The sequence below is a fragment of the Callorhinus ursinus genome, unplaced genomic scaffold, assembly GCF_003265705.2.
Source record: "Callorhinus ursinus isolate GAN/ISIS: 27379988/994484 unplaced genomic scaffold, GSC_fseal_2.0 scaffold11, whole genome shotgun sequence".
NCBI lineage: Eukaryota > Metazoa > Chordata > Mammalia > Carnivora > Otariidae > Callorhinus > Callorhinus ursinus.
The window spans coordinates 35,617,287-35,644,025 of NW_027397073.1; the positions used below are offsets into that span (position 1 = coordinate 35,617,287).

Consider the following 26,739-nt stretch of genomic DNA (forward strand, 5'->3'; position numbering starts at 1 on the left):
TGGACAACAGGCAGCACAGGAAAGTGATCACTGAAAAGAGGGGAACCAAATAAGGTGAGCCATGCAATTATCCTAGCTAAACTGCCTCCGGAGTTTTCAGGGTGCAATCTCCCCAAGTTGAGAAGATAGAACTGGGAGTCCAGGAGAGCCAAACTGTCTAGAATTTGCAGGGCAGAGTCATGGAGAGGATAGAACTTCACAGAAAGAGAGTTCTATGGATCTGCAGAGGGTTCCCTGCACATCAACCACTTAGTACTGATTAGAATTTGTCTATGAGGAAACCCACCAAAAGCCAAGGAAAGAACAAATGAGAATGTGAGAATAATTTCTGTAGCTAATACAGTGTCATCAATAGTCCATGTTCCCACCAGCCAGAGTGGAACATCTCATAATTCAAGGGGCATCAGGAAGAGTACTCAGAGGGCCACTGCCTATAGAGGGCAAAATTAGCCCTATATTAAAAGCTGCTCTAGTGTCACCTTTAAAAGCTTAAACCCGGCACCTGGGTGGCTCAGTTGGTTAACAGACTGCCTTCAGCTCAGGTCATGATTCTGGAGTCCCAGGGTCTAGTCCTGCATCAGGCTCCCTGATCAGCAGGGAGTCGGCTTCTCCCTCTGACCCGCCCCCCTCTCATGCTCTCTCTCTCATTCTCTCTCTCTCAAATAAATAAATAAAAATCTTTGAAAAAAAAAAAAAGCTTAAACCCAAGCTTCAGAAAGATCAAACTACTCCCGGGGTGCCTGGGTGGCTCGGTCGTTAAGCGTCTGCCTTTGGCTCAGGTCATGATCCCGGGGTCCTGGGTTCGAGTCCCACATCAGGCTCCCTGCTCTGTGGGAAGCCTGCTTCTCCCTCTCCTACTCCCCCTGCTTGTGTTCCCCCTCTCACTGTGTCTCTCTCTGTCAAATAAATAAATAAAATCTTAAAAAAAAAAAGATCAAACTACTCCCAAATAACTCAACTTAGTCACAGAAAAAAACCTCAAGATTAATTATAAAAACACAATATATCCAGAACTCAAAAAAGGTATGACTCATACCTTTGGCAGAATCCAATAAAAAACAACCAGGCAGGTAAAGAAGCAGAAAAGTACAATACATAAATAGAAAAATTCCTCATTTGAAATCTCTCCATAAATAACTCAGATGATAGAATTATAAACAAGAACATTAAAATAGCCATTTATATTCCATATGTTCAAGAAACTAGAAGACCCAGCATGTTAAGCAGAGACATGAAATATATAAATAAAAACAAAAGACCCAAATTGAACTTGTAGAGATAAAAACATTGTCTTATATAAAAAATACACTGAATGAGATTAGTGGCAGAAGATGATTAATGAATTGAGACAAAGCAATATAAACCATCTACAGATAAACACAGAAAACAACAACAACAACAAAAAACTGGATAAAAAAATGAAAAAGCTGTGGAGTAACCTCAAGTGGCCTAATATTTGCATAACTGGAGTCCTCGAAAAATATTAATATCTCAACACATAATGGCCAAAAATTTTCTCAATTTTATGAAAACTATAAACTCTCAAATCCAAAAGACTTAACAAACCCCAACCAAAAGACACATTTAGAAAATTAGTTCAAGGCACACTATAATCAAATTGCTTGAAACTAGGAATAAAAAGAAAATCCCAAAAGTAGTTTAAACTCACATACTAAATACAAAAGAATAAAAGTAAGAATGACAGCAGACTTCTCAAAAACAGTGAAACCAAGCAACAGTGCAATGACATCATTAAAGTACTAAAGGAAAAAAAAACTATCAACTCAAAATTCTGTAACCAGTAAAAATGAAAGTGAAACAAATACTTCTTCAGGCATACAAAAGCCAAAATATCCATTCCCAGTGCACCTGAACTATCATAATGTTAAAGGAAGTACTTTAAGCAGATGGAGCATACCAATAATATCAAACAGAGAACAACAGAAATGGTAACTACACAGGTAAATTTAAAAGCCTTTTGTGGAGGGGCACCTATGTACCGACTCTTGGTTTCGGCTCAGGTCGTGATCTCAGAGTCATGAGATCGAGTCCCACATCAGGCTCCACACTCAGCGCAGAGTTGGCTTAAGATTCGTTCTCCCTCTCCCACTCATGCTCTTTCTCTCTAAAATAAATAAATCTTTAAAAAAAATAAAACATAAAAATAAAAACCTTCTGTTTAATTATTTGAACCTTTTTAAAACACAATTGAAATAAAAGGAATCCAGATTGGAAAGGGAGATGTAATACTATATTCACAGATGGCATAATCATATATATAAAAAATTGTAAGAAATTCACCAGGGGCGCCTGGGTGGTTCAGTCAGTTAAGCTTCTGCCTTCGGCTCAGGTGATGATCCCAGGGTCTTGGGACTGAGCCCCGCATCAGGCTCCCTGCTCAGCAGGGAGTCTGCTTCTCCCCCTCCTTTCCACTTATGCCCTCTCTCACTATCTCTGTCCCTCTCAAATAAATACATAAAATATTTTTAAAAAGAAAGGAAGGAAGGAAGGAAGAAAGAAAGAAAATTCAAATTAGTAAGTGAATTTAGAAAGGTTCCAGGATACAAAACTAATAGACAAAATCAACTGTATTTCCATACACGAGCAACAAATAACTCAAAAATAAAATTAAGAAAACAATTCCATTAATAATAGCATCAAAAAGTATAAAATACCTAATCTTTAGAAATAAACTGAACAAAAAGAGCACAAGACACATACACCTAAAACTTCAAAACATCGCTGAAAGAAATTAAAGAAGACCTATGTAAATGAAAAGCTATCTCATACACTATATTCAAGGACTGGAAGAACTGATATTATTGAGAGTACCCTCCAAATTTATCTGAAGATTTACTGCAATTGCTATCAAAATTCAGGCTGACCCTTGTACAGAAATTGCCAAGGTGATTCTACAGTCTCTATGGAAATTCAAGGGATGCAGAATAGCCAAAATCTTAAAAAAGAAAATCAAACTTGGAGAACTTAACATTTCCTGATTCCAAAAAATAATTCCAAATGGTAATTAGCTTGGTAATGGCATAAAAATAGAAATGTTAATCAATGGAATAGAATTGAGAGTCCACAAATAAACACTTACATTTACATGGTTAAGGGATTTTCAACAAGGGTGCCAGAACAATCAAAGGGAAAGGAATAGTCTTAACAAATGATGCTGGGACAAGTAGATATCCACATGCAACAGAATGAATTTGGGTCACTACATACAAAAATTAAATCAAAATGGATCAAAGACTAAATGTAATACCTAAAACTATAAAACTCTTAGAAGAAAATATTGGTGTAAATCTTCAAGAACTTGAATTAGGCAATGATTTTTTAGATATGACAGCAAAGCAGAGGTAACAACTGAAAAAAATTGATAAAGTGGACTTCAAAAACATTCATCCTTCAAAGGACACCATTAAGAAAGTGAAAGACAATGCACAGAATGAGAGAAACTGTTTGTAGATCATATATCTTATAAGGGACTTGAACATGGGTATAAAGAACTCTTTTAACTTCATTAGTAAGAAGACAAATAACCCAATTGAAAAGGATCTGAATGGACATTTCTCTAAAGAACATATGTAGGGGCACCTGGGTGGCTCAGTCATTAAGCATCTGCCTTCGGCTCAGGTCATGATCCCAGGGTCCTGGGATCGAGCCCCGCATTGGGCTCCCTGCTCAGCAGGGAACCTGCTTCTCCCTCTCCCTCTCCCCCTGCTTGTGTTCTCTCTCTCGCTTGTCTCTCTCTGTCAAATAAATAAATAAAATCTTTAAAAAATTGAAATAAAATAAAATACATATATAAATGGCCAAGAAGCACATAAAGAAATGATTATCATTAGTCACTAGGGAAATACAAATCAAAACCACAATGAGATACCACTTCATACTGACTAGGATGGTTATAATAAAAAGGATAGCTATAAAGTGATGGCGAGAATGTGGAGAAACTGGAATCCTCATTCATATATTGCTGGTAATATGTAAATTGGTATAGCCATTTTGGCAGTTCATCAAAAGTTAAACAGAATTATTTACATGACCCAGCAATTCTACTGTTAGGCAAATACCAACAGAACTGAAAACATATATCCACACAAAAACTTGTACGTGAACGTTCATAGCAACATTATTCATATAGCCAAAAAGCCTAACAACCCAAAGTCCTTCAACTGGTGAAAGGATAAATATATATTCAGCCATAAAAAGTAATGAAGTAATAATACATGATACCACATAGATAAACCTTGAAATCATTGTGCTAAGTGAAAGAAGCCAGCCACAAAAGGCCACATAATATAGGATTCCATTTACATGAAATGCCCAGAATAGACCAATCTAAAGAGATTAAAGTAGATTAGTGGCTGCTAGGGGCTGAGATGAATAGAAAATGGGAAGTGACTGCTAATGCATATGGAGTTTCTTTCTGGGGTGATGAAAATGTTCTGGAATTAGATTGTGGTGATGGATCCACAACTCTGAGAATATACAGAAAAATAATAATAATTGTACATTTTAAAAGGGTAAGTTTTATGATATGTGAATTATAGGCAAATCTGAAAAAAAAGGACAGTATTAAAGCAAAAGCAATAATGTATTGGGAGTTTACTTATAGAAGTAAAATGTATGACAGTATCACGGAAGTCAAGACACAGACTGTTGAAAGGTCCTCAAAATAATAGGTAAAGTGGAAAACATAACTTAAAATAGGCTGTGATAAAGACGTATACTATAATTCCCAAAGCCAGTGAAATAGCCCAACAAAGAGTTATAGTTAATAAGCCAATAGAATCATAAAAAAATATGGACTTCATCCAAAAGAAGGCCATTGTTCAATATTAAATGCACAAACCATTTTATGAAAAAACACTTGCAATTTTGATAAGATCTTGCAAATTCAACTACTATTCACGTCCCAGTGTAAAGTGGGTACAACAGAGATCCAAGTAACAAAGTAGCCCTTTTGGGCAAGTCACAGTTAAATCCCATGGACTACTAAACATAATAATTAGTAACAAACTAGATATTGGAAATGTCCTCAAGAACATAAACCAGCACTGAAAAAAATTTTCTATAAAGGGTTCAATAGTAAATACTTTGGCTTTCTGGACCAACAGCACTATGGTAGCAACTCTACCATTAGAATAGAAAAGCAGCAATAATATTAAGAGAATAAGCATGCTATGTTCCAATAAAACTTTATTCACAAAAACAGGCAGCAAGGAAATTGGGCCTATAGGTCATAGATTGCCAAACCCTGACTTAACCTTAAGAAAAAGTAAAGTAAAATAAACCTATCAGATAAGGACATGTAGCAAAGGAATGTACAGATACTAATACAAAGGCAAAGATGAAGGAGAAATCAATGACTGGGCTATAAAGAGTTTTTATAATATTTTTAAAGTGAAGGAAATAATAATAATAATGCAGGGGAATTTTAACGAAGTTTCTTTCTTATATAGAGAGGTTTATCCAACATCATCTAACAAATTCACAAGAACAAAAATCATAAAGCACACTTAAGAAAAGAAAAAATGGTGGTCAATTTAATTTACTAACTTCACATGGATCAGGATGTAGGTCTTTTGAGACATACTAAGGTAATAAATTTTTCTTAACTAAGGCTTAAGGCAAGCCTAGACATTTTAGAGCAAAACCTCTGAGTATTCTAAATACTTCATATATTCATACCATGTAAAGCATCCTAGAATCCTCTGTACCTTTTATTTTTTTTAAGGTTTTATTTATTTGAGAGAGAGAGACAAGTGAGAGAGGGAACACAAGCAGGGGCAGTGGGAGAGGGAGAAGCAGGCTTCCCGCTGAGCAGGGAGCCCAATGCGGGGCTCGATCCGAGGACCCTGGGATCATGACCTGAGCCAAAGGCAGAAGACGCCCAATGACTGAGCCATCCAGGCGCCCCTCTTCTGTACCTTTTAAGATTGTAGATTATCTAACTTCTTTCAAAGACTCTTCTACCCGTTTTTATCGGTAATGGCTCAGCATAGAAAAATCACTTATTGGTCCGCATTTATAAAGATTGGAGAACAAGGGGTAAAAAAAAGGGAAATTACTGACCTGTTCATTTACTGAATCCCCTGCACCTTTTAAAGACTCCATGGAGATTGAAGAGGCAGTAACCCTGGAAGTCTTAAGTTTAGCATCAGCTTTTGGACTTAACTTGTGTCTTGATTTGGTATTTCCTTCTGTAGAAATTCCTAAGGATTTCCATCAAACAAAACATCAAAATTATACTTTATTCTCTTAAACTCACCCCCCATGAAGCTCTTCTCTGATATACTTCTTTATGGGACCTGAAAGGGTCATTTTAAATCTCTTAGTAAATAATGTATCATGAAAAGATTATGTTCTGAATACATTTAAGATTCAATTGAAATATTTTTAAAAGGTGACATGAAAATTCGTTAAGTCATATTAAAACCAATAAATTACAACAAACAATATATACCTTAATGTAGGGGAAATTAAAATCTGATTTTTTCCACATAATTAGGGTACCTTCAATGGCTCAGTTTTACTACTCATTCAGTAATAACCAGTAAGCTTTAAAGAGTCTATCACATAAACCTTATACCAAGAAGTTTTCACATTTTTCTTTGAATTTAGGCTATTATTCATAATACAAAAAATAAGAATCTCTTGCTCTTTAATAGATGAATGAAGTGTTTTACAAATGCATCAAAAGCTCACTTGCCCGACCAGCCCCTAAAATAAGGCAGTATTTCAAGCCTTAGTAAGGTCTAACCACATTTTTTTTAATTAGTTTCCAATGGATTGTTCTGCATATAGTTATACCTGCAAAGTGGCCTTACTCTTTTACTTTCTCCTAACACTTAAGAAGCAAAGGAAGCTTATGAAAGTAATACAGAAAATCATACCTGGAACATATACTACTGATTGTTCTTCATCAGAAACTATGAAGAAGGACATGAAGGAAAATACTAGGAAAGATCATCCAATATCCAAATGCTGCCTCTATTCTGTACTTCTAATTCCTAATTTCTTTTGACCTGGGAATTTATAATAAGCTTTTAAAAAACAAAACAAGAAAGGAACCCAAGTGACATAAATGTAGCAAAATTAGTAATCTTTTAATGTTCATTTTTACATATTTATAACTATATGTTTTATAAAATTTTTGAAAGGCCTTGTTCCATAAAACTTTTATCCATGCTTATTTCCAAGTGAGATACCTTACCCTATAAATTTTGTTAAGTTCCCTTCATTTCCTTTCCTTTTGTAAACAAGGAGTTAAATGCCCCAGTTTGTTTATTATTGGAGAACTGGTAAGTTATTTAGTCATGAATAAATAATTTCAAAATGAGCTTTAGCTTTGAAGACCAAACAGTGTTTGAGGGCAAGTCAATCATGCAAACACAAAGGTTTTATTCTTCTGTAGTGCATTCATGAAATGTCCCAAGAAGCCCTACTAGTTAACAAGTGGAAGATATTTAACTTTTTTTTTTTTTTAAGAGGAGGAGGGGGAGAGAAACTCTTAAGCAGGCTCCATGCCCATCCTGGAGCCCAAAGTGTGGCTTGATCTCACAACCCTGAGATTATGATCTGAGCCAAAATCAAGAGTCTGAGGCTTCACCAACTGAGCCATCCAGCCACCCCACAAGTGGAAGAAATATAAGACAAAAAGAACTATTTAAAGGAGAAATTTAGAAAGGCTACGATCATACCACTGGAGAGAAAACAATCCCATTTACAACTGCATCAAAAAAGAATACAATATCTAGAAATAAATTTAAACAAGGAGGTGAAAGACCTATATACACTGAAAACTTTAAGACACTGATGAAAGAAACTGAAGACACAAATAGAAAGATAGTCCATGCTTATAAATTGGAATAATATTTTTAAAATGTCTATGCTGATCAAAGGAATCTACAGATTCAGTGCAACCTCTATCAGAATTCCAATGCAGGGGCATCTGGGTGACTCAGTCGGTTGGGCATCTGCCTTCGGCTCAGGTCAAGATCCCGGAGTCCCAGGATCAGTCCTGTGTTGGGCTCCCTGCTCGGCGGGGAGTCTGCTTCTCCCTCTGACCTTCACCCTGCTTGTGCTATCTCTTGTTTGCACTCTCTCTCTCTCTCTCAAATAAATAAATAAATAAATAAATAAATAAATAAAATCTTTAAAAAAAAATTCCAATGTAATTTTTCACAGAAATAGAACAAACAAACCTAAAATTTGTATGGAACCACAAAAGACCCCAAATAGCCAAGGCAATCTTAAAAATAAGGTTAAAGCATCACACTTCCTAATTTCAAACTATATTACAAAGCTATAGTAATCAAAACAGTATGGTACTGGCATAAAAGCACACACAAAGACCCCCATCATAGCTACCCTTTTTCTGCTTTTTCTTCATTCAGATCACCAATAATCATTGGACATAGAACATATTTTACTTATTCATGACCTCATCTCACTAAAATTTAAGCAGCAAGTGGGTGAAGATTTTCCATTGGTTTTGTTCAATGTTTGTTATCTCCTAAAGTAAAAAAATGCCCAGCTCACAGTAAACCACCTATGAAAGAATGAAAGTGGTATTTAATTCTATGAGGCACTGTCCAGCAACTCTTTGGTGTTGTCTCTCTTTATCTTGTTGGGGTTCAGAACCCATTACCCCAAGATGTGCCACTTTGGGATGTAAATTGTTTTGAGCTGAAAACAATCAAGGCCCAAAAGACTCATGAAGAAACTTCGACCTCCCACTAACTGCCTAAAAGAATTTGGATAGAGGACCTGCTCCCAGAGATAGATATCACCAAAAATAACTACAGTATAATATAAATAAGAGGTGGTAGGGAGGAATTTAGCAAAGTCTGTTTGTTAAAATTCTTATGTCCCATTGTTTCTATATGGCCCAAAAAACATTTGCTTACCAAACATTTATTCCTTTTCATCTTCCTATGAATTGCTTTCCTTTCCTTGAAAGTCCTAGACCTCTACTCCCTTCTCCTTAGTTCGGAATGACAAGCATAGCTCATTTTGCTTGTCTTTGGAATCTCTCACATATATGTGGATTCCCCATATGTACCTAATTAAGTTTGATTTTTCTCCTCTTAATCTGTCTCATGTCACTTTAATTCTTAGACCAGTCAGAAGTCCCTTGAAGGGTAGAGGAAAATTTCAAAATATGGGGGCAAAACCCATTAGCTACATCCATGCTAAGTATCTTTTCCAATATAAAAATGCTAAATAAATTGACCTTAACAAGAGTTTTAAAAAATAAGCCTAAAAATATTTGAAATTGCCTCCATCCAACCTATCCTTCCTAATCATTTGTAATCTATCTTCATTTCATCATCTGAAGAACCCAAATATTTACTTTCTTCAAATACAAAGTTTAAAAAAATATACAAACATATTTTATGGAAAAGTCAAGGAAGCATAATATACACCAAATGTATATTGGACCTCTCATTGGGTTCTTTGTGCCACCTCAGTTCTACTTCGGTATCTTTGGAAGTTCTTTACTAAGACTAATACAGCAAATTATAAAGCATCCTTAATGTTGGTACCAAACTCCAAACCCCAGAATTAAAGCAGTAATTAGAAACCCAAGGTAGAAGTAATAGAGAGAAAGACGCATATCTATTCCAGATCACCAAGAGCTGAAGAAAATAAATTTAGGACTGCACACTCTAACTTTTTGAGTTTCAATCACTTACCAACAACACATGTATATGTAATTATTATTGACCCCAGTGACTTTCCTGGCTAGTATATTATTTTAACATCAACATAAAGATTCTACTTTTAATTGAATATTCAATGGCATGGATTATAGCTACTGTAATGTTTTGACCAAGTCCCTTACAATTCGTATTTGTTAACACCAAGTTAAAAACACCGTTAATGATAACACACTGGGGTGTATTTACCAATCAAATATAGATACTGCAGAAACACTAATTTCTTTTGATATTACCAGGAGCTATAATGAAGGAGGAAAGCAGTTTATGGCTGGAGGGGCATATTTTATTTGCAGATTTAACCCATAAAATGACAACATGGCATACTCATTTGTTTACACATAAGGTATAAAAACATACCTTGTGCAAAACAGCACTGCTGAATCATACTGTGCAGGAGATGCATAACTCATAAAGACAACAGTAAAAAGATGACGTTTAGTCATCTTTGATGATCTGTCCTCACATGACAGAAACATCTAGGACTGGGAAATATCTCAATCACATTTCTCTAATTGTTTAGGCAAAGCACTGAAAATCTGTCTTTCAATAGTGTGAAAGGAATACCTGATTATACGTACATACTTTTTGGTCTTTTACTATTGAAAGTTCTATATAAAGGCTATGGGGTGTTCTAGGAAGTCATCGGTGTAATAGGAAAAGAGATCCAGATCCAAAGACACATGATTAAACCCAATGATTCATAACTATCCTTATGCTTTTTAGCAAAGATTCATAGCAAATTTACATTTCATTGCTTTTGTGTCCTACGGACATATAAAATGAAAATATCTGAGACTGGATGATAACTGGTCATTATGTGGAATAGGTGGGGGAAATGGGTAATACTAATAACCTTGCAATTCATTTCAAATTGGAATTTCTTTCAATGTAATCACCACCATTTCCCCCATATAATTTCAACTCCTCACTTTTAATGGGAAGATGAGTATTTCACATTAATTTTCAAAGTAAGGGAGAATGTAAGAGAAAAGGGAGGATGTAGGACTTCTACGTGAAATAAGGAATAATATGACCATATGAATAAGTGAGCATACAGGGCTGCTTCGACCAAGAGCACAGGTTCAGTTTTTTACCTATTAACTTAATCAGTGCCACAGCAATACACTGCCCCCCCACACACACCATTTATACTTATCAGAACAATTCCATTGGTCATAAAGTTAAGGAATAATAACTAAAACCACATAGGTGGTTATGAAAATGATAACACTAACAAAGCATTTTATAAGCTGATAACCTTCAAATATCTCCTCTATCACAAAATTCTATCACTGCAAGCACAGGGTTTTATGAGACGACTCATCCCAATTTCCTGACTTCCTAATTCAGCCCAGTTCCCAATGCACATATTCTCTTTACGTCCTTCCTGATATATAAGGAAAAAAATATTTAATGTGCACAGTGCATTAGTGTGCTTTCATCCACAGTGTATGTGCATGATTTTACTTGATTGTCACCCACCTATCAGAGATAAATGGTAATTATGTTTAGAAAGTGCCTAACACTAAACATTGAGCAGCAAAGAATGCAAAAATATCCCTCCCTCCACATGACACTGTAATCCCAGTACTGTAACTCTATAAGGAAAACTGATAATATAATTTAGTAAGTTTCACTGGGAGCTAAGCAGAACGTGCAGAGAATGATTCTGCCAAAGTTAACAGCAATGCCTCAAATAATGCTATCAGGAATCCTAGCAAACAGACAAAAAAACTTGCTCTGCAGGCACCCAATACACGGATTGCCCTCCTTTCCTGTAACACTCCTCTAAGGAAAGTGATGTAACTTACCAGGAAAAGATCGGGCTGGGACAGTCAACCTAAACCAAAGAACGAACCAGTTCTGTCACACTTCTCAACACAGTTATTGAACCGGGAACACCACCACAACGGTAAAAGCTCCACAGCTTCTCCACGCCCAAAACAATCCAAGAACTTCAATCCTGCCGGTGGTGACCCAAAACCCGCATGTAAATCAACACTACTTCTAGCAGCAATGATTTGCAACGCTTTTTATTCCGTAACCAGCATCACCAGACCCCGTTCAGCCCCACACCTCTCCGAAAATCGCAGCATGAAAGTAAATCATCACTGACAGGCCTTCGAAGATAGAAAAGGGCCCTTCTTGCTCCCAACAACGCAGACCAAGGACAGTCCTAAACCAAGACAAAAAGGCTCCCTGTCCAGCCAGCACCATTCCCTCCGCAGAGGCTCAGCCGGACCGAGGTGACCACGGTCAGAGGGACCCTCCCAGCCCCCCGCAGGGCCACGATTCTAGGCCATCTTTACAAAGCTCACCGCCAAGGAGGGCTGGGAAACATCAGTGCTGATTCCCCACACCTAGTGCTCCAGCCTGGTGACAGTATCAGGCTCTCTGCTACCTAACACCCCAGCCAGGGGAAAGCCCGGCACCTACACGGCGGCTGGAAAGGACGGCCCCGCCCCCGGGGACAGCATCGAGCTTCGCCCCTCCACTCAGAGTCCCACGCGACCGCTCGCCGGTCGCCGCACCCGGGAGGGCGCCGGCGCCCCCTGCCAGGCGGGCAAAGGATACAGTCCCGGCTCCAGAACGCCGCCGCACCCCGGCGGGAGGGGCTCGCCACGTCCGCCATCTTGAAACAACCGCCACTCCGGGCGTCGCGCCGCGGCCGCCCCGCCCCGGCCTTCAGGCCCAGTCCCCATTGGCCGCACCGCGCAGAGGCCCGCCCCCGTTTGCGCGGCCGGCTCCGGCGGGCCGTTAGTGTCCCCGTGGAGGAGCCGCTGTGTCTCGGCTTCGTGGCGTGGAGCGACCGCCGAGGCAACGGGAACAAGTGTGCCGCGGAACTACTACTCCCAGAGCAGCCCAGGCCTTCCATCTCCGCCCCGCAGCGCTCTCAGGCGCCAAGCACTACAACTCCCGGCATGCCGTGAAATTGATGGCCGAGCCTCTGGGGCGGTGTCCAGCCCTCCAACCCGCCCCGCTCTCCCGCTCCGTCCCCGCCGCTGCCCCCGCCGCGCGCGGAGCGGGGACGCGAGTCATGGAGGAGACGCCGCCCCCGGGCTGCAGTAAGCCGCACCTGGAGAAGCTGACCCTGGGGATCACCCGCATCCTAGGTGAGGGGCGCGGGGAGCCGTACGAGGCGACGGCGGAATGAGGGGATGTACACTAGAAGCAAGGTGGGGCGACGCGGGCCCTGTGTGCCAGTGGGCATCGCTGCGGTGACTTCCGTTGTTTAGGAGGAGAGGGCAGCCGGGTGCGTGACTAGGCCAGGGGAGCGTTTGCGGGGAGTGTTCGGACGCCGAGCTGGGAAGCGCAAAGTCCCCCCACCCCAACCCAGTCCCACTCCAGGCCCCAGGAAAGACGCAAAGGTGCGCAAAAGGGAGACAGCAGGCAGCTGACAGTGGGGACATTGGGTTTCCCGAGAGGCATTCTTGGCCAGTGGAGTATCCTTGAAACGCAACCCTTCCTGGGGTAGCAGAGAGCAGGGGAACGCTGCACGCAGCCTCCCAGGGCAACAGTTCTCACGCGCCTCTGGGTACCGCACCCTAAGTGGTTGGAAGGAGTCGAGGCTTGCGCCAATGAATGGGTTTTTCCTTTACAGAACCTTTACTTAGCACCCGCTGCTGTATCACACTCGGGGGCTACAGAGATGGGGTGGGGAACCAAAACAGAGTTCTGTGAAAAAATCAACAGCCTAGGTCCTTCCAGAAGTGCGAAAGGCGACCAGTAGTCCTCTATTATAGCTCTGAAATAGCACACAGGAGGAAGTGATTGACCTTCTCTGGGGAGTCAGGGAGTTAAGGTGTATGTCCTACAGGAGATGATGCTAGATTTTGAAAGACAAATTGAAGTTAGCCAGATAACCAAGGAAGAAAAAAAGTAGCCTAAGTAGGCTGGGTGGCATGCTTTGATGCCTTCCTATCACATTTATAATAAAATCCAAATTCTGTACCGTGACCCTTAAATCTTATGATCTGCCCTCATCTGTCTTTCTGACCTATTTTTACCCTTTTTTTTTTTGGCCACGGCCTCCTTGTACCATAAACTCACCAAGCTTGTTCCTGCTTCAAGGCCCTTCCTAGACTAGGGGGAAAAAGTCTGGAGTTATCTTTCCCTCACTTCATTCAAATCTCTGATTAAGTATCATTACCTCAGAGAAGCCTTACCTGACTATACTTCTAGTAACACCCTTCTCTATCATTATCTTCCCTTATCCTTTATATGTTTTTTAATCCTTATAGCTTTATCACTCCTTGGAATTACTTATTTGGTTGCTTTTTTTTAATTTGCCTGTCTCTTCTGTAATAGAAGTACATGAGTTTAGGAACTCTGTGTTGTTCTCCCTTAGTATTCCCCAGTGTCTACAGTAAATGCTGCAGCAAATGAGGATGAAACACCATTATATGTTCGGGAGAAATGATAAGCTTTAGAAATGAAGTTATAGGGTTGGGCAAGGAGAGATCTAATCATCAAGACCAACCATATCCTATCTCCTCATTAAAAGAGATATTCTTTTGATTAATGTTTAATCTACTTAAGAGTGGCCAACCATATTTCCCTTAAGCTGTCATTTCAATTTAAAGACCTAAATAAATAACTAAATATTTTAAATATCATTCATACATTTAATATATTCTATTATTAAGCATTTCAGATATCTGGCAAACTGGTAACGCAAGGCAAAACCTACCTAAGGAATTAGCTCTGATAGTTAAGTTTATAGTGAAGCTGGCCTCCTGTAAACATTCTAATACTATTTATAAATTTAATCAAAACCTCATAATTTCAAGTTAATAACAAGCCAAAAATCAATTATATTTTTTATTTTTTCACATTTGTTTTTTGTTTTGAAAATATATATAAAGAGAGGATTTTTAAAAACAAGGTGGCTGAGGTCAGTGGTGGGTGTGTAGTAAGCGAATAACCATACCAAAATCTTCTCTCTAAATGATGCGTGAAATAACTCCATAACTATGACAATTCTATTGAAAACCAAGCCCAATACTACTTAAAATACAGAGAATGCCAAAAGTGCAAAATAACTATGAGTAAAAAGAGAAAAAACTACAAATCCTAGCACTGTCCTTGCCCTACTCCTTCACTGCTAGAAGGCTCTGTGGCAAGCAAAGGCAGAGCCAGAAATGATGCCAGCAAAGAGGTTAGCTGAAGCAGCAGAGAGTTTAAAACTGCAATACAACAGTAACAACAACTGAGTAGATCAGAGCAGGGCTGCAGGAAAGTGACTTCAAAGTAGGTGCTATTTAAAGTGTTGGCCGTGCAATTTAAAGGGACATATATTCCAGAGGAGAAAATGTGCAAAAAAGAAGGAAGAGTCCTTTGGCAATTGATAAAAGAGCAAAGAAAAAGGAAAGCTCACATCTTTCTCCTATTCACAACAAGCCTGCTAAAATATCTGGACTTTGCTTCAACTGACTGGAAAGGCTTTCATTAAAGTAGACATCTTGTTAAACACCACAAGTTCACAAAAGGAACAAGAGCAAATAGAGAACAAATGCTAAAATCAGGAAATGAAATGCTAAACAATCAACTGAGGAAAATTTTTTTACGATGATAAACTGTTTCCTACTCAGTGGAACAAGGAGTAGGGAAATGTTACATTTTGATAACAGATTATTAAATATAGTGTGTAAGATCTACCTGAGATACAACAAGATCATTTTCAGTTGACCTTTGAACAACACAGGTTTGAACTGTGGGTTCATTTGTACATGGATTTTTTTTTACAGTACAATAGTATAAATGTATTTTCTCTTATGATTTTCTTAACATTTTCTTTTTTCTAGTTTATTGTAATAATACAGTATATAATACATATAACATACAAAATATGTGTTAATCAACTGTTTTATGTTACCAGTAAGGTTTCCCATAGTAGGCTATTAGTAAAGTTTTTGGAGAGTCAAAAGTTATACATGGATTTTCAACTTCATCAGGGGTTGGTTCATAACCCCTAACCCCTGCATTACTCAAGGTTCAACTGTGTAATATCTTTCTCCATCTTAGTCGTCATCTTTTTTTTTTTGTAATTCTTGTTTTAAATCATTTTAATCTTTTCAGCATGATAAGTGTATTCTTTAATCCTCATCCTCTATTTCACCCATTACTCCACCTACCTCCCCTCTGGTAACCATCATTTCTCTATAGTTAAGAGTCTGTTTCTTGGTTTGTCTTTTTTTCTTTCCTTCACTCGTTTGTTTCTAAATTCTACATATGAGTGAGATCATATGGTATTTGTCTTTTTCTGACTGATTTCACTTAGCGTGGTACTCTCTAACTCTGTCCATGTTGTTGAAAATGGCCAGATTTCATTTTTAATGGTTGAATAATATTCCATTATATATGTATACCACATCTTTATCCATTCATCAGTCAGTGGATGTTTGGGCTGCTTCCATAGTTTACCTGTTATAAATAATGCTGCAGTAAACATAGTAGTACATGTGTCCCTTTGAATTAGTGTTTTTGTATTCTTTGGGTAAATACCCAGTAGTGTGATTACTGGATCATAGGGTAGTTCTATTTTTAATTTTTTGAGAGACCTCCACACTGTTTTCCACAGTGTCTGTACCAGTTTACATTCCCACCAGTAGTGCAAGAGGATTCCTTTTTCTTCACATCCTCACCAACACTTGTCATTTCTTGTGTTTTTGATTTTAGCCATTGTGACAGAAGTGAGGTGGTATCTCATTGTAATTTTGATTTGCATTTCCCTGATGATAAGTGACGATGAGCATCTTTTCATGTGTCTGTTAGCTATCTGTATGTCTTCTTTGGAGAAATGCCTCTTCATGTCTTCTGCCCATTTTATAATTGGATTATCTGGTTTTTGGGGTGTTGAGTTTTATAAGACGTCTGCCTTTGGCTCAGGTCCTGATCCCAGAGTCCTGGGATCAAGTCTCACTTCGAGCTCCTTGCTCAGCGGGGAGCCTGCTTCTCCCTCTGGCTGCCACTCCCCCTGCTTGTGCTCTCTCTCTCACAAATAAATTAATAAAATCTTTAAAACTTAAATGTGGAAATTCAGGTGCGGGAGGGGAAAAGCAGGGTCAGTCAAGCCATCAGTTCCCCTGGTTGCCCAGGGCTTTTAAAAAGGGGAACTTCACAGGTGGGTTGCCCTGGTTCCTAGTTGTTTAGCTAGTAGCTGTGTCATACAGCTGGCAATTTGTTTATTTAAGATGGATGTATTTGAAATGGAAGGGTTGGCAATCAAAAGCTTCATGTCAGGTACTTATATTAGGTGTGTGTCCTCCAGCAATGCTAGACACTAGAATGCCCTGTGGGTGTAGTCAGATGTCATCATTATGCAACAAGCTGGATTGTTAACAAGGAATTCTGTATTGTTCTGTCCTACAAAAGTTGGAATAATAGGCTGCTTAAGACTGATTGAAGCTAGGCTCTGTATTTGCATAGGATAATTGATAAAGGGCTTTGCTGAGGGAAACACGAAGACTTTTGCACATAAATTCTTAACTAGATCCATATTTGGAGTAAGCCTAGCTACTTGGAGTGGCCTAGCCTCTTAAGCCTCAATGTCCTTGCTATAAAATGTGAATAATAACATTTATTATTCGCTGTCTTAGCTCTGGTGGTACATTGCCAAATGTGACCACCCCTGAAGGGTCGGACAGGATCTTCCATCCTAACTAGTCAGGGGCATAGCAAGGACTTAGCCCAGGTCTAAGGGCTTGAAGCTCATGGTGTTTTTCCACCATAGTACAATGGTTCCCAAAATCTTAGAAAGGACATTGAAAAGAAGGCAGAAAAAAAAAATGTGTATATGGTACTTTTTGCTTTTCCAGAGCACCTTTACCTTTACTACTTCTGCTTCCCTTATCAAGGTGAATATTATTATAAATATTGTCTCTCTGAATGCTAAGGAACGTGAAGACTCATCTAAGGTCACACAACTAGTGAATGCTTAAAGCAAGGGTAGAATATGTGGAGTCCAGAATTCTTAGCCTCCTATATTGAATTCTGTTGCTGCATCTCAGGATCTGAACTTTGTGATAACCTGGAGGAAACATTATGATGCATAAAAAGGACACTAACATGATTACAGAATCAGTGAACCACATTGTGATATTCTGATTTATAAGAAATCAGCTCACTCAGATGACAGCTGATCCTAGAACAAAGCAGGATTAGGGCTGTTGACAGCCCCCCGCAAAACAGTGCAGTAGAGAATCTGTATATTAAACTTTTAACTGCCCCGAAACTTAACTAATAGCCTACAGTCGACCAGAAATCTTACCGATAACAGTTGATTAACACATTATTTTGTATGTTGTATGTATTCTGTATTCTCATAATAAAATAGAGAAAAAATGTGATTAAAATCATAAGAAAAAAAATACATTCACAGTACTGTATTTATTGAAAAAAATAGGTGTTCAAGTGGACCCATGCAGTTCAAACCCATGTTGTTCAAGGGTCAACTGTGTATTTTTTCTTAGTCCACAGTTCCTGGCTTACAGCTCCCAAAACCCTTGGAATTTCCCAAGTGTTGAGAGTGGTAAAGATCTTTCATTAAGTTAGTGAGGTGACGTTTGGAAAGCACTTAAGGATGAGGACTGGTTGCCAGTGGATCCAACCATGTGATTAGAGAGTTGGTACTTTTAGTCCCATTCCCTGACCTTTAGGAAAGGAAGAGGGTCTGAAGGGTGAATCAGTCCTCAACGACTAATGATTTAATCAACTGTGCCTATGTAATGAAGCCTCCGTAGAAACCCAGAAACTTCCAGGTTGGTGAACACATGGAGATGTGGGGAGAATAGCCTGCCTAGAGAGGGCATGGAAGCTCCACACCCCTTCCCACATACCTTGTCCTAAGCATCTCTTCCATCTCGTTGTTCCTAGGTTATATTCTTTTATAAGCCAGTAATCTAGTAAGTAAAATGTTTCTCTGAATTCTGTGAGCCACCCTGGCAAATTAGTGGAACCTGAGGAGGGGGTCTTAGGAACCTCCTGATTTATAACCAGTCAGTCAGAAGTACAGGTGACAGCTGGGCCTTGACTGGTGTCTGAAGTACAAGGAGAGGGGGTCTTGAGAACCCCCAATCTGTAGCAGGTCGGTCGGGAAGCACAGGTGAAAACCTGGACTCGTATCTCGTGTCTGAAGTGGGGAGGGTGGCAGTCTTCCAGACTGAGCCCATAACCTGTGGTATCTGATGCTGTCTCCTTGTGGGACACCAGGATATCCGAGAATTGCTTGTTGGTATGAGGAAACCTCCCCACAAAAATGTTGGAGGGGTTGGGTCCAGGAGCCATTTTATACATTAAACTAGATTAGAAGTCTCTGCCTTATCCTTAGAGATTTTAAAAAATTCTTTTCAATACATTCCCTGTTTACAGTATTTACTTGTAGTAAATAACCAAAATATGGTTCAAAATAGAATATAATTAAGTATAAGCAAATGTGCATTCTCTCTCTCTCTCTTTCCCCCCCACCCTCCCCCTCCCTCCCTCTCAAATAAATAAAATCTTTTTTAAGAAAGGGGTGGGGAGAGGAACCTGGGTGGCTCAGTTGGGTTAAGCATCTGCCTTAGGCTCAGGTCATGATCCCACGGTCCTGGGATGGAGCCCCACATCCCTGCTTCTCCCTCTGCCCCTCCCCCTGCTTGTGCACTTGCACACTCTCTCTCTCTCTCTCAAATAAATAAAATCTTTAAAAAAAAAAAGTATGAACCTATGTGGGCCCAACACTGCATGTGATGGGTTCAGATATTGGGAAAAGCAGAGATCATGGTGAACTAGAGTCATCTGAAATGGTTTCATGGAGGACGTGGAGCTTCAGCTTAGCCTTGAAGTGTGGGTAGGACTTGGGTAGGTGGACACATTTGGGTGTGTATAATGGGAAAGGGATACAGCATTATCAAAGATAAGTACAGATTTAGTTTTGGGGCTGGCGGCACAGGGGTGGAGACAATGAGGAAACTGACACACCTGGAACAGAGGGTTTGGACTACAGGGGGGAAGAAGTTAAGACCAGACAGAGAAGGGTCTTATCCTCCAGACTACAAGATCAGATAGGAAACAAGCAGTAGATCAGATAGGAAACAAGCCTAGGTATGAAGAAAGTCCTCTGCTGGTATGCTGAGGTTGGATCAGAGCACAGAGAGTTTGTGGCTTCAGTTGCATCTACACTTGCAGTGACCATGGCCTAAAACAGTGGTGACAATGGGAATAATCTATGCAATATCACAAAGAGAAAAGCAGATAGACTTTGTGTTAGTTCGCTAGAGCTGCCATAGAATGTACCACAAACCAGGTGGCTTAGAACAACAGATTGGTTCTCACAGTCCCAGAGGCCGAAAGCCTGAAACCAAAGGCTTGGCAGTGTCACTCTCATTCTGAAACCTGGAAGGGAAGAACCTGCCTTGCCTCTTTTCTAACTTCTGGTGGTTTGCCAGCAATCTTTAACGTTCCTTGTATTACAGATATACCACTCCATTTCTCCATCTTCGTGTGACCCTCTTCCCTCTATCACTCCACAAAGCATTCTTTTTATAAGGATACCAGTCATATTGGATTTGGGGTCTGCCCTACTCCACTGTGACCTCATCTTAGCTAATTACATATTCACTGACCTTATTTCCAAATCAAGTCCTATTCTAAGGAACTGGCAGTAAGGACTTCAACATATATTTTTTGTGAGGGACACACTTCAACCCATAGCAGATTTTGTGTCTTAGATTAAGGATTTCAAGGTCCTGAGTGTGGGTAAACAGACAAGTAGAGAATGTAGGAGGAGGTATTAAAGTCTGTTGAATTCCAAGTCAGGTGGCTTCTTTTTTACTTCAGAAAGAATGCTAGAACGCAGCCCCACAAAGAGATTATTTGGAGACCTTTTCCTGCTTTCAAGACTTAGAGATATGATTTATTTTGTTTTCAGTATATTTCTGGATGGAATCCATTTTTCATAGTGTTAGCCTAAACTACTCAATCTGGGATCTCATAGAGTACAGATGGGTTTTATTTAGAAGAAAAACTAGCAAACAAGTTTTATATCTTGTAAAAGTTTATTGGGGTGCTATTCTTTATTCCTTTTGACCATGTCGTAAGTGAGAAGTTGAGGTATGAAATCACTAGGAATGTAGAATCTCTAATTTTTGTTTAACAACTGAAGTACTGAGCAGTGACTGTGTAGTGGGTGTTCTGATGATGTCCTTTCTACCAGGTTGATTGCATGGTCCTAGGTTGTGGGACTGAGTGCCTTTGAAGGACTGACCAGTTCTTCCTGTTTTTATCACCATATGGGTAATAAATGCTGCTCAGAGGAATCTGATATTCCTAGGTACTCATCAACAGACAGCCTCTAGTATTGAAATATGTGAGAGCAGGCCCACTGCAACTCTACAGACTCTCTTTTCCTCTTCCAGAATCTTCCCCAGGTGTGACAGAGGTGACTATCATAGAGAAACCACCTGCTGAACGTCATATGATTTCTTCATGGGAACAAGTAAGTGTTGCCCCTTTTGAATCCTCACATCCCCACAAAGAGAGGTCAACTCCAATGGCCCTAAGAAGGAAAAATTAGGGCAGGAAACATGTCCTTACCTCAGGCCACAGCTGCCTTCTGGGTGGAGTTCACCCTTCCTTCTCTTTCTATTCTGGCCACTTAACTTCCCTGCAATTCCATACCATTTCCCCAGCCTGGAGAATCTCCTCTGAGCTCCACTATCATTTGGAGGCAGTGGAACATTCAAAGTTGTATACAACAGAGCTAAAAATCCAGCAAGGAAGGAAAAATTAAATATTAATAAGCACCTGGACAGAATGTGGTTAAGTGTTACAGAGAAGTACTAACCAGATTAATAGCTACTGCTTCCCCAACCCTCCTCTGAAATTCTATTTATTCAGTACAAGTTATAAGCTCCTAAAATGGAACTAGGCATCATGCTTGGTGTTGCTTCCTGGGGATTCAGTGGTAATCAAAAAACAGTTCCTTACCTCTTAATGTTACTGTCTAAGACATAGTGTAGATCTTTATGAGTGTGATTACCAAGCAGATTTCGCACTGTGAGACAGAGGCAAATGGAGCATTGTCAGGAGGCTTGACCTAGTCTGGAGGTTAAGAAAGGTTTTTCCCAAAGAAGTTAGGAGAGCTTGTTAACCAGATAGTTGGGATCTGGGAAGAAGGGGCTTTCAACCTGTGTGAAGGCTTTGAAATGGGAAAGATTAAATTTTCCAAGAGCATAAAGCAGGTTCCTGTGGCTGGTGCACAAGAGAGCAAGAGAGAGAGGTTGGCAAGGACCAGTACATGTAGGCTTCTTAGATGGTCAGGGGTTTGCTCTTTTTTTTTTTTTTTTTTTTTTTTGGAGGAGGGGAGGCAGAGGGAGAGAGAATCTTAAGTATGTGGGGCTTGATCTCACAACCCTGAGTTCATGACTTGAGCGGAGATCAAGAGTTGGACGCTTAACTGACTGAGCCACCCAGGTGCCCCTAAGCTTTTAGTTTAATTCCAATTAGTTAACATACAGTATTATATTAGTTTCAAGTGTACATTATAGTAATTTAACACTTTCATACATTACCCTGTGCTCATCACAAGTGCACTCCTTAATCCCCATCACCTATTTAACCCACCCCTCCCCTCTTCCCCTCTGGTAACCATCAGTTTTTTCTCTATAATTAAGGGTCTGTTTCTTGATTTGTCTCTATCTTTTCTTCATTTGTTTTGTTTCTTAAATTCCACATATGAATGAAATCATTTGGTATTTGTCTTTCTCTGACTTACTTCACTTAGCACAATATACTCTAACTCCATCAATGTCCTTGGAAATGGGAAGATTTCATTCTTTTTTATGGCTGAGTAATAGTCCATTGTATAAATATATATATGCCACATCTTGTTTATCCATTCATCTATAGCTGGAAACTTGGGCTGCTTCCGTATCTTGGCTATTGTAAATGATGCTGTTATATAAATGAGGGGGTGCATGTATCCCTTTGAATCACTGTTTTTATATTCTTTGTGTAGGTACCCAATAGTGCGATTGCTGGATTGTAGGCTAGTTCTGTTTTTATCTTTTTGAGGAACCTCTGTACTGTTTTCCACAATGGCTGCACTGGTTTACATTCCCACCAACAGTGCAAGGGGGTTCCTTTTTCTCCATATCCTCGCCAAACAACACCACTTGTTGTTTCTGTGTTGCTGATTTTAGCCATTCTGACAGGTGGGAGGATATCTCATTGTAGTTTTGATTTGCATTTCCCTGATGATAAGTGATGATGAGCATCTTTTCAGGTGTCTGTTGGCCACCTGTATGTTTTCTTTGGAAAAATGTCTTCTGCCCATTTTATAATTGTATTATTTGATTTTGGGGTGTTGAGTTTGATAAATGCTTTCTATATTTGGGATACTAACCCTTTATCAGATATGTCATTTGCAAATACTTTCTCCCATTCTGTAGGTTGTGTTTTAGTTTTGTTGTTTCCTTTGCTGTGCAGAAGTTTTTTATTTTTATGTAGTCCCAAAAGTTTATTTTTGCTTTTATTTCCCTTGCCTCAGGAGACATATCTAGAAGAAAGTTGATTTGGCTGATGTCAAAGAAGTTACTGCCTGTGTTCTTTTCTAGGATTTTTATAGCTTCAGGTCTCACATTTAGGTCCTTAGTCCATTTTGAATTTATTTTTGTGTATGGTGTAAGAAAGTGGTCCAGTTTTTTTTCTTTTGCATGTCACTGTCCAGTTTTCCCAACACCATTTGTTGAAGAGACTATCTTTTTCACATTGGATGTTATTTCCTGCTTTGTCAAAGATTGACCTTATAGTTGTGGGTTTATTTCTGGGTTTTCTATCCTGTTCTATTGATCTCTGTGTCTTTTTATGTGCCAGTACCATATTGTTTTTGATTACTACAGCTTAAAGTCCAGAATTGTGATGCCTACAGCTTTGCTTTTCTTTTTCAAAACTGCTTTGGTTATTTGGGGTCTTTTGTGGTACTGTACAAATTGTTCCAGTTCTGTAAAAAATGCTGTTGGTATTTTGATCAGGATTGCATTAAATGTGTAGATTGCTTTGGGTAGTATGGATATTTTTAACAATATTTGTTCCTCCAACCCATGAGCATGGAATGTTTTTCCATTTTTTTGGTTGTCTTCAATTTCTTTCATCAGTGTTTTTGTTTTTGTTTTTAAAGAGAGAGAGAGAGAGAGAGTGAGAGCCTGTTAGCAGGGGAAGGGGCAGCGGGAGAGGGAGAATCCTCAAGCCAACTCCCTGCTGGGCACAGAGTCCTACTCGGGGCTTAATCCCAAGACCCTGAGATCATGACTGGGGCTGAAATCAAGAGTCGGATGCTCAACCGACCAAGCCACCCAGGCACCCCTCTTTCACCAGTGTTATAGTTTTCAGAGTACTGGTTTTTCACCTTATTGGCTAGGTTTATTCCTCAGTATCTTATTATTTTTGGTGCAGTTGGAAACAGGATTGTTTTCTTAATTTCTCTTTCTACTGCTTCATTATTGGTGTTTAGAAATGGAGCAGAATTCTCTACATTGATTTTGTATTCTGTGACATTACTGATTTCATTTATCAGTTCTAGAAGTTTTTGGGGGAGTTTTAGGTTTTTTATATGAAGTATCCTGTTATCTGCATATAGTGAAAGTTTGACTTTTTCCTTAGCGATTTGGATGCCTTTTGTTTCCTTTTGCTATCTGATTGCTGAGGCTAGGACTTTCAGTACTGTTTTGAATAAAAGTGGTGAGAGTGGACATCCTTGTCTTGTTCCTGACTTTAGGGGAAAGCTCTGTTTTTCCCCATTAAGGATCATGTTAGCTGTGAGTTTTTCATATATAGCCTTTATTATGTGGAGGTATGTACTCTCTAAACCTACTTTGTTGAGGATTTTTATCATGAATGGATGTTGTTGTACTTTGTCAGATGCTTTATCTGCATCTATTGAAATAATCATATGGTTCTTATCCTTTCTCTTATTAATGTGATGTATCACATTGACTGGAGAATATTAAACCACCCTTTTAGCCCAGGAATAAATCCCACTTGATCGTGGGATTTTTTTAATGCATTGTTGGATTTGCTAGTATTTTGTTGAGGATTTTTGCGTCTATGTTCATCAGGGATATTGGCCTGTATGTCTGTTTTTTAGTGATGTCTTTATCTGGTTTTGGTATCAGGGTACTGCTGGCCTTAAGGAATGAATTTGGAAGTTTTCCTTCTTTTTCTATTGTTTGAGAAGAATAAGCATTAACTCTTTGAATGTTTGGTAGAATTCACCTGTAAAACCCTCTGGTCCTGGACTTCTGATTTTTGGGAGTGTTTTTAGCATTCAATTTCTTTGCTCGTTATTGGTCTGTTCAGATTTTCTATTTTTTCCTGTTTCAGTTTTAGGAGTTTATATGTTTTAGGAATGTATCCATTTCTTCTAGGTTGTCCAATTTGTTGGCATATAGTTTTTTATAATATTCTCTTATGATTGTTTGTATTTCTGTAGTGTTGTTATTTCTTCTCTCTCATTTTTTATTTGAGTTCTTTTCCTTTTTTACCTGATAAGTCTGGCCAGAGGCTTGTCATTTTATTGATTTTTTTTTCAAAGAATCAGCTCCTGGTTTTATTGATCTGCTTTATTTTTTTAGTGTCTATGTCATTTATTTCTGCTCTAGGCTTTATTATTTCCTTCCCTCTGCTGCTTTTAGGCTTTGTTTGTTGTTCTTTTCCTAGCCCCTTTAGGTGTAAGGTTAGGTTGTTTATTTGAGATTTTTCTTGCTTCTTGAGGTAGTCCTGTTTGGCTATAAACTTCCTCTTAGAACCACTTTTGCTGTATCCCAGAGGTTTTGGACCATCGTATTTTCATTTTCATTTGTTTCCATGTACTTTTTTATTTCTTGTTTGATTTCCTGGTTGACTCATTCATTGTTTAATAGCATGTTATTTAACCTCCATGTGTGTGTGGTCCTTCCAGATTTTTTCTTGTGGTTGACTTCTAGTTTCATAGCATTGTGGTCAGAAGATATGCACGGTATGATTTCGATCTTTTTTTTTTAAGATTTTATTTATTTGAGAGAGGAAAGAGAAAGAAAGTGAGCACAAGCAGGGGTGGGGAGGGGCAGAGGAGAGGGAGAAGCAGACTCCCTGCTGAGCAGGAAGCCCACCACGCAGGGCTCAATCTTGGACCCTGAGATCATGACCTAAGCCGAAGGTAGACACTTAACTGACTGGGCCCCCCAGGCGCCCCTGATTTTGATCTTCTTGAATTTGCTGAGGTTTATTTTGGGGGCTAATATGTGATCTGTTCTGGAGAATGTTCTGTGTGCACTTGAAAAGAATGTGTATTCTGCTGTTTTAGAATGGAATGTTCTGAATATATCTGTTAAATCCATCTGTTCCAGTGTGTCATTCAAAGCCAGTGTTTCCTCGTTGATTTTCTGTTTAGATGATCTGTCCATTGATGTAAGTAAGATGTTAAAGTTCCCTACTATTATTATATTATTATCATTTGGTTCCTTTATGTTTGTTAATGTTTTATGTGTTTGAGTGTTCCTATATTGGGTGCATAAATATTTATAATTGTTATATCTTGTTGGAATGTCACCTTCATTGTTGTATAATATCATTCTTTGTCTCTTGTTACAGTCTTTGTTTTAAAGTCAGTTTTGTCCAGGGCGCCTGGGTGGCTCAGTCATTAGGCGTCTGCCTTTGGCTTGGGTCATGATCCCAGGGTCCTGGGATCGAGCCCCACATCGGGCTCCCTGCTCATCGGGAAGCCTGCTTCTCCCTCTCATACTCCCCCTGCTTGTGTTCCCTCTCTCGTTGTGTCTCTGTCAAATAAATAAATAAAATCTTTTAAAAAAAATAAAAAATAAATTTTGTTCAATATAAGTATTGCTATTCCTGCTTTTTTTGACATCCATTTCTATGATAGATGTTTCTCCATCCCCTCACTCTCAATCTGCAGGTGTCTTTAGGTCAAAATGAGTCTCTTGTATGGGGCGCCTAGATGGCTCAGTTGGTTAAGTGTCTGCCTTTG

At 39.2% G+C, this 26,739-nt stretch overlaps 2 protein-coding genes across 8 annotated transcripts in view; one reads left to right on the forward strand and one right to left on the reverse strand.

The window, feature by feature from the left end:
• The window catches only part of KIAA1328 (KIAA1328 ortholog), a 366,775-nt gene extending 354,163 nt beyond the window's left edge, over positions 1 to 12,612 (reverse strand). For 2 of the 5 annotated variants that reach the window (XR_012380034.1, XM_025886685.2), the window contains exons 1-3: positions 12,312 to 12,612; positions 6,906 to 6,941; positions 6,085 to 6,224 (exon numbers count right to left, since the gene is read on the reverse strand). Coding sequence is in view for 4 of the 5 variants with exons in the window: in XM_025886685.2 (XP_025742470.1) it covers positions 6,085 to 6,224; positions 6,906 to 6,941; positions 12,312 to 12,612 (477 nt within the window). In the remaining variant the exon portion in view is untranslated. The other 3 variants (XM_073898300.1, XM_073898301.1, XM_073898302.1) reach the window with 3 other exon arrangements.
• The window catches only part of TPGS2 (tubulin polyglutamylase complex subunit 2), a 59,103-nt gene continuing 44,832 nt past the window's right edge, over positions 12,469 to 26,739 (forward strand). For all 3 annotated transcript variants that reach the window (XM_025886683.2, XM_025886684.2, XM_073898303.1), the window contains exons 1-2: positions 12,469 to 12,850; positions 21,134 to 21,213. In XM_025886683.2, the coding sequence (XP_025742468.1) occupies positions 12,673 to 12,850; positions 21,134 to 21,213 (258 nt within the window). In that variant the 5' untranslated portion in view covers positions 12,469 to 12,672. The remainder of the gene's footprint in view (positions 12,851 to 21,133; positions 21,214 to 26,739) is intronic.